At 56.5% G+C, this 14439-nt stretch overlaps 1 protein-coding gene across 2 annotated transcripts in view; it reads right to left on the bottom strand.

Annotated features, from left to right (window-relative positions):
• Positions 1 to 2904: 2904 nt before the first annotated feature.
• The window catches only part of SCN4A (sodium voltage-gated channel alpha subunit 4), a 32071-nt gene continuing 20536 nt past the window's right edge, over positions 2905 to 14439 (bottom strand). For both annotated transcript variants that reach the window (XM_061343251.1, XM_061343250.1), the window contains 10 exons: positions 11622 to 11751; positions 11250 to 11404; positions 10182 to 10355; positions 9534 to 9656; positions 9138 to 9416; positions 8131 to 8184; positions 6707 to 6844; positions 5835 to 5939; positions 4855 to 5125; positions 2905 to 4387 (listed from right to left, as the gene is read on the bottom strand). In XM_061343251.1, the coding sequence (XP_061199235.1) occupies positions 3195 to 4387; positions 4855 to 5125; positions 5835 to 5939; positions 6707 to 6844; positions 8131 to 8184; positions 9138 to 9416; positions 9534 to 9656; positions 10182 to 10355; positions 11250 to 11404; positions 11622 to 11751 (2622 nt within the window). In that variant the 3' untranslated portion in view covers positions 2905 to 3194. The remainder of the gene's footprint in view (positions 4388 to 4854; positions 5126 to 5834; positions 5940 to 6706; positions 6845 to 8130; positions 8185 to 9137; positions 9417 to 9533; positions 9657 to 10181; positions 10356 to 11249; positions 11405 to 11621; positions 11752 to 14439) is intronic.

Raw genomic sequence — 14439 nt, 5'->3', positions numbered from 1 at the left:
CCCGTACCCTGTTTGCCACAACCGGGACCCTTCGGAGATGGGCAGTCCCTGGGGAAGCGGGGGGTGACAGCCCAAGGTGAGCTCTGCCCCAGGAACACGGTTCCCCTCCGTGCTGTGAGCACTGAACTGTGCCTGCCTGGGAAAAACACCCTCGGCTCCTCCTCCCGGCAGCGCTGGTCCCCAGAGCCCAGCTCCCTGCCTGGGCCCCCCCCAGCGCTGCTGCTGCTGCTGTGCTTCTGGTGGGGTTTTTGCCAGCTCTGAGCTATCAGAGCTGCTGGGAGCCAGCCCCAGCCTCACCTGGTGCGCAGGGGGACGTGAAGCCAGGAGACAGAAAGGGTTCTAGAGAAAGGCTGGTCCCAGGAGGGAAAGAGATGATGGGAGAGGTGCCTCCTGGCAGAGCTCCTAGGTGGTGCTGTGCATGGGCTCTGCTGCCATCACCCCTGGTCCTGCTGGAGCAGCACAGCCTCCTGTGACAACCTGCAAGGCAAAAGCAGCAAGGGATGCTCCGTGCCCAGAGGCACTGGGGGGTTGCATCAAGCCCCAGCAGGAGATGGGAGCTGTGACAGGAATGCCTGGGACAAACTAAAGAGGGTTTGCAGTGACAGTGACAGCCAGGTTACCCCTGCACAGCCTGCAGGCTCCTTGGTGCCCTTAGACCGAGACCTGGTCCAGGCAGCCTTGGTCTCTCCTTGCAGTACTCAGTGGTAGGGGACCTGGTGGTCTCACAGGGATGGCCCTGTGTCCTTCCTCAGGGCCACCAGCACACAGCCCATGGCCAGATCAAGCCCTGTGGGCAGCACAGAGCTGCTGCCAGGCAGCTGCACCCTTCCCCAGCCCATTCCTATTCATCAGGGCTCCGGTTTCAGTGCTGTCCTTTCCCCCTCCGCCAGAGGACAGGGACAGTGAGCAGTGCCCCCTCCTCCCTCCAGCCCTGGTACCACGATGCTCTCACTCGAATGATGCCAGCCCCGGACGAGCTGTTCCAGGCAGGACAAGAACACAGCAGCGAGGCCAGGCCATGGCCCTGGGGACGTCAGCGGGTCCTGGGGCACATCCTGCTCCAGCTGCACATTGACACAGAAACCGCCTTCTCCCCATGGTGATGAGCTGCTCCTGTGTGGTCGTGGGGCAGGTTTGGCCCCACAGAGCCTGGCATGGGGCACCTCAGGGAGTCCTCACCTCTTCCAAACCCACCTCTCTCCTTGGCTGAGCCTGAAGCAGCATCTCCTGTGGGGGCTAGAGCGAGGGCAGGGACTCCTTCAATCAGACCAGGTTGCTCCAAGCCCTGTCCAGCCTGGCTTTGAACCAACTCTGGTGTCTGCCCCGGTGGGAGGCTTTCTGTGCAGGATGGGACCACCAGATCCTGCTCAGGATGGCAGCCAAGGCCATGCCCAGGGGCTCCTTTTGTCTGCCCTGGAGCAAAGGGAAGGGGACATTCCCCCTCTAACACACACCAGTGCAGTTTGTATTGTAATAATAGACCATTTACAGTTGTTTATTTTAAGAAATGTACAAAGAAAAAGGCTTTATCTCACACAAATCCTGCTCTTGGGCATTTTTCCCATCACTGACAACACAAACGTACAAGCAGCATTGATTGTGAGCCACAATCCGGGCTGGAAACCGCTGTGCCATGGATGCTTCCCATGCAAACACCATCTAAAGCAGCTCAGGCTCCTATTCCAGGGAGCATCACCCTATGCAACATGGAAATGGAATAACAACACTATGAGATGAACAGAGCAACCCCGGCTCTGCCACCCAGCCAACAGCACATGGATGCAAAGCAAGCTCAGCACCGCTCCTGGCCAGCCTGAACATGGGGCATCCGAAAAGGCTCAGCGCCAAAGCAGCCCGAGCAAAACTCATTCTACAATGACAGAAAAAGACAGACCCTTTGGCTTTAAGAAGCAGCCCTTGTTTTGTCTGGAAGAGGTTTTGGTTCATGTTGGTTTTGATCTCAAGAGGGTTTCTTTCCCCTTTTGGAGGCAGGAAAAGGTCCAGAGATGAACTGAAGAGCAGCAAAACCCTTTCGCTTGGGGAAAAAGCTCCTCTGCTGGTGAGGACCTGCCTGGCCCCTCTGCACAGAGCCCAGCACGTGCCCCTGGGTCCCCTCTGGAGCCCCAGCCACGTGAAGGATGCTGTGCCCGGGTACTGGGGGATTTACACCCTGGTGGGAGCATTCAGCGCATGAAGGCCCCTGGTGCTCGGTGGGATTTAAGGGATCCCATTGAAGCAGCTCCTTGCCAGGACCATTCAAGCACCTTCTCCATTCCCTGGGGATGTCTTGTTAATTAGCACTAACCAAGAGCGCTCCAGTGGGATATTTCCTCCTGCTATGGGGCTTGAAGCAACCCCAGAGGGTTTTGTTACGGGGACTGGGGTTCTTGGAGCAGGTTTTCCAAGCCCTACCTTTGTCCATGGCTTTGCCACCACAAAACCTGGATGAAAGGGGAAAACAAGGAGGAAGCATGACTATAAACACTGTTTACATTCGTACTGTAGAGACCCGAGTGATTTAGGATTTCAATGCATATTCAGAGACCTTTAAAACCTGATAGTTAACCCTGAGAACATACCTGCAGATGCTCTGTTTTGGCTATGCAAACAAATCTTTAAGACATAATTGCACTTTCTCTGTATATAACAAAAGAAATAATCCATCAAGCTTATTCAAATATCCAAAAGAAAGGTGCTACTTTAAGACATTGGAGATTTTTTGTTCACAAAACCTTGTCTTTTCTGTAATTATTCTTAATATTATTTCACTTGGCTCATCTTTCACCGGCCGCTCGGCTGCTCTTTGGAAGGATAATGTCCAAGAAAACATCCTGATTGTGAAATAACATCAATAAATAATCACATGAAGTCAAAGGAGAGCCATCCTCACTTGTTTGTGTCTGAAAACCATCGTTACCACGCTGAGATCATTTCCAAACTCAACTGTTTCCCTTTCACCAACAAGAGATTGCACACGTCACTCTCATCGAAGAACATTGAACTGGTTGCAAGTGCAGTGAGCTGGAAAGCCCAGAGCAGTGCGAGGCCCTGCTCCGAGAGCTAAGGTGGCTTCTTGAAACATCTGAACTCAGCTCAGTCTCTAAGATCTAGTGATCTGTACATGGGAGAGCTCTGGAGGAGGAGATACAAACAGAGCCTCTTGAGGCTGGGCGAGGGACGGAAGCCTCTCTCTGTTACACCAGCGACTCTTTCACAACACGTTCCTTATCCCATGCTTTTGCTTCTTCGGGAGCACCTTGCGTCTCTGAGCCGGGAATGGGCTCCAGACTGAAGGCAGGAGCTGCCTCCACGTCTGCCCCACTGTTCCCATACATCTCGTGCATTTTGGTGGCGATCAGCCCCTCCTTCTCGGGTGCATCCTCGGTCAAGGCATCTTCATCCTTGCTGTGCCTGTACATGTAGGATGCCTGCTTCACCGAGCGCCTCAGGAGGTACCTCCGGAAAGCCCGCTGGATTTTCGTAGCACAGACTTCCTCGTGCTTCCTCTTCAGAGTGGTGGTGATGGGTTCATAGGAAACCTTCGAGGGGTTTGCGGCCATGAACTTCTCCTCCATGGTGGCCTTCAAGGCATCCATCTCTCCCGAGTCTCCCAGCACTTCCTTAGTTAGGGCAAAGAGGATATCCAGACAGTGGATTTTGTCCCCAGCAACCATTGGTAGGTCCATGGTGACTAGCTTGATCTTGTTGGGCTTGGGAATTCTGAGTGGCTCCTGTAAGGTGTCCACAAAGTCAGACAAGGTGCTGTACGCAATGAACTGGGTGGCATCAGGGTCAAACTTCTCCCAGATTTCATAGAACATTTCAAAATCATCTTCACAGAGGGGTTCACTGCTCTCCTCCGTGGCCACGCTGAAGTTCTCCAGGATGATGGCGATGTACATGTTCACCACGATGAGGAAGGAGATGATGATGTAGCTGCAGAAGAAGAAGATGCCGATGGACGGATTGCCACAGTCCCCTTTCACTGAACTGCCAGGGTTTTCCAGGTCGGGGTCGCAGTCAGGGGGGCCGCTGTTGAGGATGGGGCTGAGGAGGCCGTCCCATCCTGCTGACGTGGTGATCTGGAAGAGGCAGATGATGCTGTTTCCAAAAGTCTCAAAGTTGAAGATGTCATCGATCCCCGCCTCCTTCTTCACATAAGCGAAGTTGGACATCCCGAAGATGGAGTAGATGAACATGACAAGGAAAAGCAGGAGGCCGATGTTGAACAGGGCAGGCAGGGACATCATCAGAGCAAAGAGGAGAGTCCGGATGCCTTTTGCCCCTCGGATCAGCCGGAGGACGCGGCCAATCCTCGCCAGCCTGATGACCCTGAAGAGAGTGGGTGACACGAAATACTTCTCTATGATGTCTGAGAGGACGATACCTGTGAAGGGATGAAGAAGACGTGAGTTTGCCGTGCTCTGCAGCCAGCATCGAGAGGTGAGGTGGAGCTACCTCACTCCTGCCAGAGTTGGGCAGATACAAGCAGATGAGGCCACCCCTGATGGCACACAGCTCTGCTCCTCTGGTGGCAAAGGGAACAGGTTAAAAGCCAAACTCTGAGCACAGACCCAAAGGTTAAAAGCTGCTGCTCCATTCCAGCAGGCAACATGGAGTCAAGGGGATCCCAGCACCAAGGAAGAGTGGGACACCCTCCCAGCCCCTCATCCAGCCTGGTGACATGGATTGGCCTCACATCTTGTCTCAGGGTCCTGTTGGCTTGGCCCTGCTCGCAGGGTGGGTGTAAGGGGGTGACCAGTGTCAGTGGGTGGCTGAGGATCAGCCAGGCCATTTCCACTCGTCATTATCCAGTGGGAGCCTTGAGGAACTGGTGGAACCAGGAGGACTCACCTAGGATGGAGAGGATGACGACCACAAAGTCAAAGATGTTCCAGCCGATGGTGAAGAAGTAGTGGCGCAAGGCGAACATTTTGAGCACACACTCTCCGGTGAAGATGACGATGAAGACCAGGTTTATCTTGTAGAGAACAGACGTTTTGAGTTCGCTTTGATCATCTGTTTCAACCATCATGGTCACCATGTTAAGACAGATCAGGATCATGATGACTATGTCAAACACTTGCTTGGTTACAAGGGTGTACGCCATCCCTTGAAACTTGTTCTGCCATACGGACCATGTGGGTGATGGTGGAGAACCAGAGGTGAGGTGGGCACATGGGACAAACACACACAAAACAAAAGGCACAACAGAAAGAGAAGGAGGATCTGTATTTAAAACAGCATAGGACACATCAGGTTTGTGGCCAATACACAGGTCACAGCCCCAAAAGCTATAGGAGGAAGGTACCCAGCACTCAGCAGGACGAAGCCTATCTGGTGACACCACAGCCAGGAAGCACAAGCAGAAGGGAAGGTTGCTTTCTAATTATAGCCACAGCAATGCATCAGGGCAAGAATCAACACATGGAAAAGGCCTCACTTGAGCAGCTGATCAAAACCAAACTCAAGTCACAGCTTAACACAGGGAGCAGTGTTCCCTGTAGGAGTGCTGAAAGTTGAGCTTTCCCTGTCTCAGCTCCCCTTGGGAGAGGAGCTGGGAGCTGAGCTGGATGAAAACCCTAATCCTTGCAAAAGGGATCCCCCCTTGCCTTTGCCAGCACACCCAGGGCTGAGGAGGAGACCCAAAGGAGGTTGCCTGATGTAAACCTCTCCTGAAGCCCCAGTTCTAAGCAAGGTCCTGTCTGAGGAGTAGCAATGGGGAGCCAGGACTTGGCTCCTTTCCCTGCAAATGGTCTTCTCTGGAGCCCTCTCATTCCCTTTGGGAGAGTGCTCCCCCCCAGCTCTGTTCTGGGCTGATTAACCCCACGTACCGCTGGCCTGGGGATGGGCTTCTGGGGTTTCTTGGAGCCCAGCTTCTTCATGGCGTTGTAGTATTTCTTCTGCTCTTCTGTCATGAAGATGTCTTTGCCTCCAAAGTATAAAGGGAATCGCTGCTGTTAGTCCTGGGAACTCGCCTCTTCCCACCAACCATCTCTGACCACACTTCTTCCCACCAAGCATCTCCAGCCAGGCTCCACCAGGCACCGCTCGCTGCTCTCACTCAGTGGAACCTGCTTCCTCCCTGCCTGCCCTTCCCTACACTGCTTCCCCTAGCTCACAGCACCCATGGGTGCTCACCCTGGCACCACGATCTCCTCCTGCAGAGGGGAAATGCTGCTTCCCAGCTCACTACAGCAAGTGGGGCACCCCTTGGGGGGGCTGGTGGGGCTCAGCCCTGCTTTGCAGGCTGGATCCTGCTGCATCTTGGTGGGATTCAGACCTCATGCAGCACAATGTGCTCTGTGTTACCCACCCTCCTCCTGCCTCCCCTCTCCACCAGCCCAGGGTATTAGTCCTGTGCTGCTTGCTTGAGAGGAGAAGCTGAGTCACTCCTTGATGCATGGAAAAGTGATGAGAAAGGGTCATGGGATAGGAAGGGGCAGCACAGGCATCAGGTGGTGCCTGCTGTGGCACAGGGAAGAGAGGACACAGCTCCCCTGGCCTCCTCCCTCTGCATCCATAACTGAAGCCCTCCATAAATGCTGTGGCCAGGCCACCAACCCTGGTGCTGTTTGTCCAGGTGTGTTCCTGTGCAGGAAGCCACTAACAGGTAAGAGCCATGGTCCCCTCACCTCAGGATCCTGCTGGTTCCCTCCATCCTGCCCCAGCACTCAAAGCAACAGTGGCTGCAGGAAATACTTATCTTTTTCTTCTGCTGGTTGAAGTTGTCGATGATGACGCCGATGAAGAGGTTCAGGGTGAAGAAGGCGCCAAAGATGATGAAGATGACGAAGTAGATGTACATGTAGAGGTTGATCTCGTACACTGGCTGCTCTTCAATCTGCCCAGGAGAGATAGGAAATGTGACTATGAGGCTAACCCTCTCCAAAAGCATGTCCCCAGGCCAGCAAGCCAGGGGTCACAGTACCTGAACAGAGCCATGGGGTGGCTGCTCCAACATGTTTGGCAAATGCTGTGTGGGTTGAGTGGTCTTAAAGGCCTTTTCCAACCCAAACAATTCTATGAGTCCCTGTGAGAGCAGCCATGGGAAGGGCCATCTGCACGGCACTGGCTGGTGGACAAGGATGTGCAGATCTCCAGTCCTACTGCATGGGCTGGGGAATAGGAAGGGATGCCCAGGTGCAGCAGTATCAATAAACAAACCTGTGCTTCTCCCCAAAGCCAGCTTTCCAAAGGATGAAATAAGTCAAGAGGGGAAAGGGAAAGTGGTTGAATTCACCCCACCTCGCATAGGAGGGCTGGTGCAGCCTGGAGCCGCAGCAAACACTCCTCATCTCGAGGAGCATCACTTAGTCCTGCTCTGCACTGGAGCATCCCAAGGGGCCACACGCGGCTGCCCCTCTTCAAGGAGCCCTCTTGGCAGAAAACAGCAGATTTTCACCCAGAGCAGCTCTGCCCCAGGGGCGAGGGGAGCCCAGAGCTATTCTGGGAGGGTGCTGGAAGTGGCTCCTCTGCAGAACACCAGCACCTGCAGCCGGGGCTGCTTCTGATGCTAACAACAGGCAATGAAACAAATGCGTTGGGGTCTGTGGGTGTGTGGGGCTGAGCCCCATGGGCAGGTTTGCTTGGCAGAGGAGGGCAGGAGTCCCCCTGCTTCCCAATCACAGCAGTGTCCACACAAGGTGGTGGTGGTGGAGGGGGATGCTTTTGGGATGGATCACAATAGAAACAGCCCCTGCATGAAACTTCAACCTGCTTCATTTTGTTCCAACCCCTGCCATGGGCAGGGACACTTCGCACTAAACCAGGGTGCTCCAAGCCCCATCCAGCCTGGCCTTGAACACTGCCAGGGGGACATAGAGAGCATCACCTGGCAGCAGGGTGAAGGAGGAGCCCTCTGGATTGGGGAGGGCAGAGCAGGGATTGTGGACTACGAAGCTGAAGCCAAGAGGGGTTCACTCAGCCCTGGATGTATCCTGGGGGGTGGGAGCCTGATGTGGGGCGGGAGCCTGATGTGGGGCCAGGCTGCAGCTGGGATGCAGGTGGCAATGGCATGGGTGGCACAGGGACAAACCGGCTGCCCTTTCTGAGGCTGTGCAGCAGGGGAACCGATCCAAGGGGATGAGCTCTTGGTGCTGGTTGTGACATCCCTGCTCTTGTGCTCACCTCACGGGAGTCCACGGCAGCGTACATGATGTCCATCCAGCCCTTGAAGGTTGCCTGTGGGAAGAGCAGAGAACAGATTCACTGGGAGGTGTTTGGGGCTGGGGAGGGAGGTGATGGTGCATGGTTGGGGTTTAGTCAGGGGGGCTAGCTCTGAGCACGTTGCTCCGCCTGGAATTATGGGTTCTCCCTGGGAATACAGGAGAGGGACCAAGAGCTGGGTCTCTGGGTTCTGATCCTGGCAGGGTGGAGAACTACGCTGCATCTTTGACAGGCTTTTGCTGCTGATTTGTTAAACAAAAAGCCTGAACCTCTTGTTTCCTGAACCTGATGGAGCAGCAAACCTGAAGAGGAAGCTGCAGTTAAAAGCTGCTCCATTGATGCGGGTTATGCTCCGGCTCTGCAGCAGCCAGTTCCCCTGGATGTGAAGAAGGGATGTCTCAGCCCACTCAACAGCAGAGCTCACACCTTCAGTTGTATTAACACAGCAGTGAGCAGTCCCCCTCCCGCTTGCCTGGCTCAGCTGGGGTGGTTGGTGGAAGCTCAGCTGCCTTCACCCCCTGCCTGCAGTGCTCACACCCACTCCTTCCAATCGTCACCATCCCCACACAGCTCCTGCACGTACAGCATCCGAGCGTTCCATCTGGGTCTGCTGCAGGTGGAGGAAAGCAGGCATGCATCCCTCCTTGCTCCTGCATCCTGTGCTCTGCACAGGACTTCTTGCAGCCCCAGGGGTCAGTGCTATCTGTACCCATCTGTGGTTCCCTGTGACACTTCCCTTCCCCTCCCATCTTCTACCCTGTCCCTTTCCTCCTTGGTACTCAGGTTCTTATAGAATGGTTTGGGTTGGAAGGGACCTCCAGCTCCAACCCCTGCCACGGGCAGGGACCCCTTCCACTGGAGCAGCTTGCTCCAAGCCCCTGTGTCCAACCTGGCCTCAAGCACTGCCGGGGATGGGGCTGCTACAGCAATGTGCATCCTGGAGGGATGCAGCTGCCTTCGTTACGTACCACCTGCAGCAAGGAGAGGTATCCCAAGCCCACGTTGTCGAAGTTGACCTTGACATTGACCCATCTGACCTCGTTGGTGTGGAGGAGGGCCATGCAGTCGCTCTTGTTGTTCACGACACTGATGTCGAAGAGCTCGCCTGTGGTGGTGTTGACGCAGCGGTAGTACTTCCCCGCAAAGAGGTTCACCCCCATAATGCTGAATATCAGCCAGAAGATGAGGCACACCAGCAGGACATTCATGATGGAGGGGATGGCGCCCAGCAAGGCGTTCACCACCACCTGCAAGGGGAGAAAAGAGCTTGGATAGGGAACCAGCCGGGATGGATCCCTGATGCAGGTGACTGGTACCACGTTGCTTGTCTGCATCAGAGCCAGCAGCACGCTGGAGGCACCTACCCTCATGCCTTCAAATCTGGACAGGGCACGCAGTGGTCTCAGGGCCCTCAGTGTCCGCAGTGACTTGATGGCTCCCAGCTCGGAGTATCCCAGCCAGTTCGCTGTCAGGCTGACAATGGAAACCTGGCAGGAGCAACCCAATGGATGAGCAGCTCCTGCCCTTCCCTTGCTCCCCAGCACTCCCTCAGGCCGGTGGTCGCTGTCTAGACTTAGGACTGGCATTGAGCCCTTGGGCCCCTGGGGTGACTGGCACATGGAGAACATCCCTGCCTCTTGAGTGTGAGTGGAGGTGACAGGGAAGCAGGAATACTGCATGGAAGTATGCTGCCTGCTCTGTCACAGAGCATCTGGGAGACCCTGTGTCCCTTCATATCTCTACTGGGGACTGGTAGAACACCATGGGCTTGGTCTCGGTGTGAGCATAAACCAGAAAGGGTTTGAAAGGGTTTCTGCAGCCAGGGAAAGATGTAGCCCTTCCTTTGGAGGGCTATTGTTTTAAGCAATGGTCTAAACCCTTGTTCCACAGCCACTCCACTATCCTTTAAAATACAGTATGGGTTCATTTCCAACAGCTTGCTGCAAGTCTGCAGTGCTCCCACATCCCCTGGCTAGCTGTGGCTCTAGAGGTGCTCATCAGACAACACTTACATCGACAATGAGGAAGTCCAGCCAGCACCACGCGTTGGTGAAGTACACCTTGAAGCCATAGGCCACCCACTTGAGCAGCATCTCAATGACAAAGATGTAGGAGAAGACTTTGTCAGCGTACTCTAGGATGGTGCGTATCACCTTCCGCTGTTCGATGTAGATGTCCTCAAAGGCCTGGAAGAGGCATGGAGCTATGTGACAGTCATTCTTCCATTAGACTCGCTGTGGCTCAATGCAGCCACATCCTGCCTGCGTTGTCTCTGCTTTCCTAGGGCTTGGGGCAGCTTGGAAGCTTGAGAGCCTGAACATGGGTGGCATTTACTGATGCACCTGATCCACTTGGGGTCTAGCTCTTGTTTAGAGCCACACGATCTTTAAGGCCCCTTCCAACCCGAACCATCCTAGGGTTCTGTGAATGTCCAGCTGCATCACATTCCCAGCAACGTGAGCACAAGGACACCAACCTGCACCTTTGGTTGCTCGGTAGCTTTGGAAATGCTCACAGGACTTTTGGTTACTGCTGTGTCCACATGGCACGTAAAACAGAAGCAATCAGAAGCACCCATGGTGTCCAGGTGTTGCACAGATGTCCTAGCTCAGCTTTCAACTCCAGCACTAGCTACAGCCTCAGACACCCCCAGCCATGAGTTATGGTAAAGTGCCTCCTACAGTCGGTTATGGAAGCAGTGAAATGAGGAACCATCCGCATAAAGCTGAATAGATGGTGCAGATGCTTCAGGATTGACATTAAGAGCAGGAGAGGAGGCTGTGGGTGGTTGTATCCCCTTAAGGCCATGGACCACAGCTCGTGATGGATGTGGGGAGGGTTATGCAGGGGTGACTGCACCGATGCAGGGCAAGGGGAGGATGTTTGGCTCTCCTTCCGAGCTGTACCTTGGGCAGACCTGAGCTGGAGGGGGTTTAAACCCAACATCTGCCCACAGCTGCGTTACTCTGCACAGGAGCCAGCGAGGTGATGCCCAGGCCCTGGGGCTGCCTGCTCCTGGGCTCACAGCCAGCTGGGGAGCTGCTGCAGAGCAAACGGGACAGGGGAAAGGCAGGACCTACCAGCGCCCCGCTGCTGAGGAGGATCATGAAGACGATGAAGGTCTCGAACCAGTCGTGCTCCACGATGCGGAAGCAGGCTTTCCGGAGGTTCCACCATACCCTCCCTCTGTCGCTGGTGATGTCCACGTAGAGGCAGGGAAACCTCTTCACGCAGGCTGCGGATGGGACAAGGAGCCGGGGTTACCTCGTGCCCAGGGCGTTTCCACCACAGGGGCTCTATTCGTAGTTTATTGTCATTTTCAGCCCTCCCCGAGGGCGGCTGGAGCAGGTCCTGCTGTGCTTAGGGGTGGGTTTGCAGGAGGTTATGCTGCAAGAACTGCTTTGGCAATAGCCCCTTCCCCAGCCCGTGCCCTGCCCAGCTCGGGTCCTCACCCTCAGTAAAGCACTCCTCGGGCTCATTGCTCTCCTCAGCCTCTTCTGCCACCTCCTCCTGCTCTGGCTCCGGGGGCTTGTAATCCACGGTGCTGCAGAAGGACGAGGCGTTGTCACTGGAGAGGGGGTTCTGCAAAGGGAGGGGAGGGCTCAGGGATGCTCCTGGGCTTCGGCTGCCTGCAGCCACCCCCCAGCTCCTCCTGCTGCACCCAGTGACCAGGCAGCACTGGGGGAGCCAATGGTGGGAGCCCCTTGCTTGGGGGCTGCTCCGAGTCCCTCTCCAAGAGCCCACAGTGAAGCTGTTGGGTGGTCCAGGGCTGCAGCCCTTGGGGGATTGATGGCCCCTGCGCTTGCAGAAGCTTTGCTTTTCATACAGGTTCAGAGGAGCAAAGGTGCCCTGACCCCAGCCTGCTGGGAAACCTGTGGAGCACTTGAGGAACGAGCAGGTCCCCAGCCCTGCCTGTCCTACCTGGGGGGAAGCAAGGAACCAGGTCTTGGATGGGCATCTCCAGTGCAGGGTGGGGCTGGCTTGCATGGAAAGGAGGCAGTCCCCCCCCAGGGATGCTGGTGCTCTCCGTAGTGTAGAATCCCAGACTGATTTGGGTTGGAAATGACCTTAAGCTCATCCAGTTCCAGTCCCTTGGCACAGGCAGGGACACCTTCCACTAGAGCAGCTTGCCCAAAAGCAGTGCATGAAGGAGCTGCTCCATCCCCCAGCAACCAGGGAAGCCCCTGAGGCACCACCATTGCCTGCAGCTTCAGGAGGCGTCTCTTTGAGAAGACATCGTTGTGGGGGGCCCTTGCAGCCCTGCTGGGGACACCAGGACACGGCCTGGAGGAGCTGTCAGCTGCTGGCTCGCAGGAGCAGCGGGGCTGGGGGGAAGAGGAGGGGCAGGGGGATTAGGAGGCCTCGGCATGGAGCCAGGCAAGTGTGACCCCAGGGAAGGACACATGGAAACCATCTGCCTCCAGGACGAGCCTGGCAAAGGCACGAGGTAGGGATGAACCAGTGCAACTGCCCCGGAGGTCAGGGGGAAGGTGCCCAAGAGGCTCATGTAACCCAGGAGCTCTGTGTGCTGGGGCTCAGGGCAGGTCCTGCCCCCCGGGCAGGGACAGGGGTCACTGTGCTGGCCCCATTGCGTGGCCCCTGAACCCCATCCCTGGGCAATGCCCATCACATGCCTGGTGCAGCACCTCCAGCCTGCCTGGATGTTTCCAGCCAAATTCAAGGTGGAAACAAATCCCTGTCCTTGCCAGCACCGAGCACCCGAATCCAGGTGCTCTGCACCCAGACTCCCCCTGTGACCCCATAATCACAGAATCCCAGACCATTTGGGTTGGAAAGGACCTTAAAGCTCCTCCAGCTCCAACCCCTGCCACGGGCAGGGACCCCTTCCACTGGAGCAGCTTGCTCCAAGCCCCTGTGTCCAACCTGGCCGGTTGAGCAGGCACCGGAGCTGCTCTCAGGTCTCCCCTTCAGGAGCCTTCTCTTCTCCAGGCTGCCCCAGCCCAGCTCTCTCAGCCTGGCTTCAGAGCAGAGCTGCTCCAGCCCTCGCAGCATCTCCATGCCCTGCTCTGGCCTCACCCCTGCATCCTGGGTGCAGCTCAGCCCAGAGCATCCCCGCAGCCCTGCGGCTCCCGGTGCGGAGTTGAGCTCAGCCCTTGGGATGCGGCAGCGCGGGAGGAGCGCGGCGGGTGCGCGCTTTGAGCCGGGCTCTGGCTCCATCTGGAGCCCATCGGCGGCACCGGAGCACACGGAGCGAGCCGCAGCCTGGCCCCGGCCTCCCACCGGTCAGCGCCCGGCTTCCAGTCCTTACCCACACGCTGGGCGCCAGCGCGGCTGCTCGGGCAGCTCTGGAGGAGGGTACGGGCCGACCCTCGGCCCTCCTGCTGGCAGCGCCTCCCCGCACCCGTTCGCCTGCTCCAGGCAAGTTCGTCCCTTCCCAGCACAGCGCAGCCGCAGGTTCGCACTCACCCCCTCCCCGCAGCCCCCCCTGCCCCAATCGCCCTCCTTTCCCAGCTGAGAAAACCCAGACCAATACTGAGAAATAATCAGGATTATTCCATCCATCCCCTCTTGGTGCCCCCGAGTGGAGCCAGGTCCCTGCCGCTGCTTGGAGCCTGCAGATGGGGACGGCTCCGGGGTTTGGGAGTCCTGGTTCATCTTCCAGCCCTGCTGGGGCTCCCTGTGCACCCGCAGCCAGTTGTGGCTGCACCCACACTGCACCTCATCCTCCCCAGCCACACCATCCTGAGCCGGAGTGCTGATGGAGCTTCCCAGAGGCTCCTCTGCTCCCGGGCAGACGCGTTTGCCACCGATAATCACGATAACCCCTGGGCTGGAGATGTTCTGTTACCAATACAAAACCATTTCATACTGATGCAGTGGCTCCTCTCCGCCGTGCCCAGGCAGCCTCCCCAATTGCCCTGGCCTTCCCCAGGGCCACAGCGAGCAGGAATTTCCCATCCTCCTTCCTGTGCCCGCTCAGGCCTTCCCAGGTTTCTGACATCTCCCCCACACCTTCCTGGAGCACGAGCCCTGACACGAGTCCTCCCTGCCCCGCAGTGCAGCAGTGCCCATCAGCTGTCCCATCAGCTTTGGATCCAAACTCTGTCACTTCATGTTCACTGGCGCTAAGCTCCTCCATCTGGTTTCATGCCCTCCCTCATAACGCTTTCAGAGGCATTAGCAGTGGATCCAGTGTTGGAGCCATCAGCAGATTTCCTGGCATCAAATTCCTCTTGAACATCTTTAACCCCAAACTGAGCGCTTTGGCCCTCTGGCATTAGCAATAACCCCAAAGCCTGACCCAAACCA

The sequence above is a fragment of the Neopsephotus bourkii genome, unplaced genomic scaffold, assembly GCF_033783945.1.
Source record: "Neopsephotus bourkii isolate Nb327-2 ecotype Australia unplaced genomic scaffold, CSIRO-AGI_Nbou_v1 NB_1821, whole genome shotgun sequence".
Taxonomy (NCBI): Eukaryota; Metazoa; Chordata; class Aves; order Psittaciformes; family Psittacidae; genus Neopsephotus; species Neopsephotus bourkii.
This window is presented reverse-complemented; position numbering and strand designations above follow the sequence as displayed.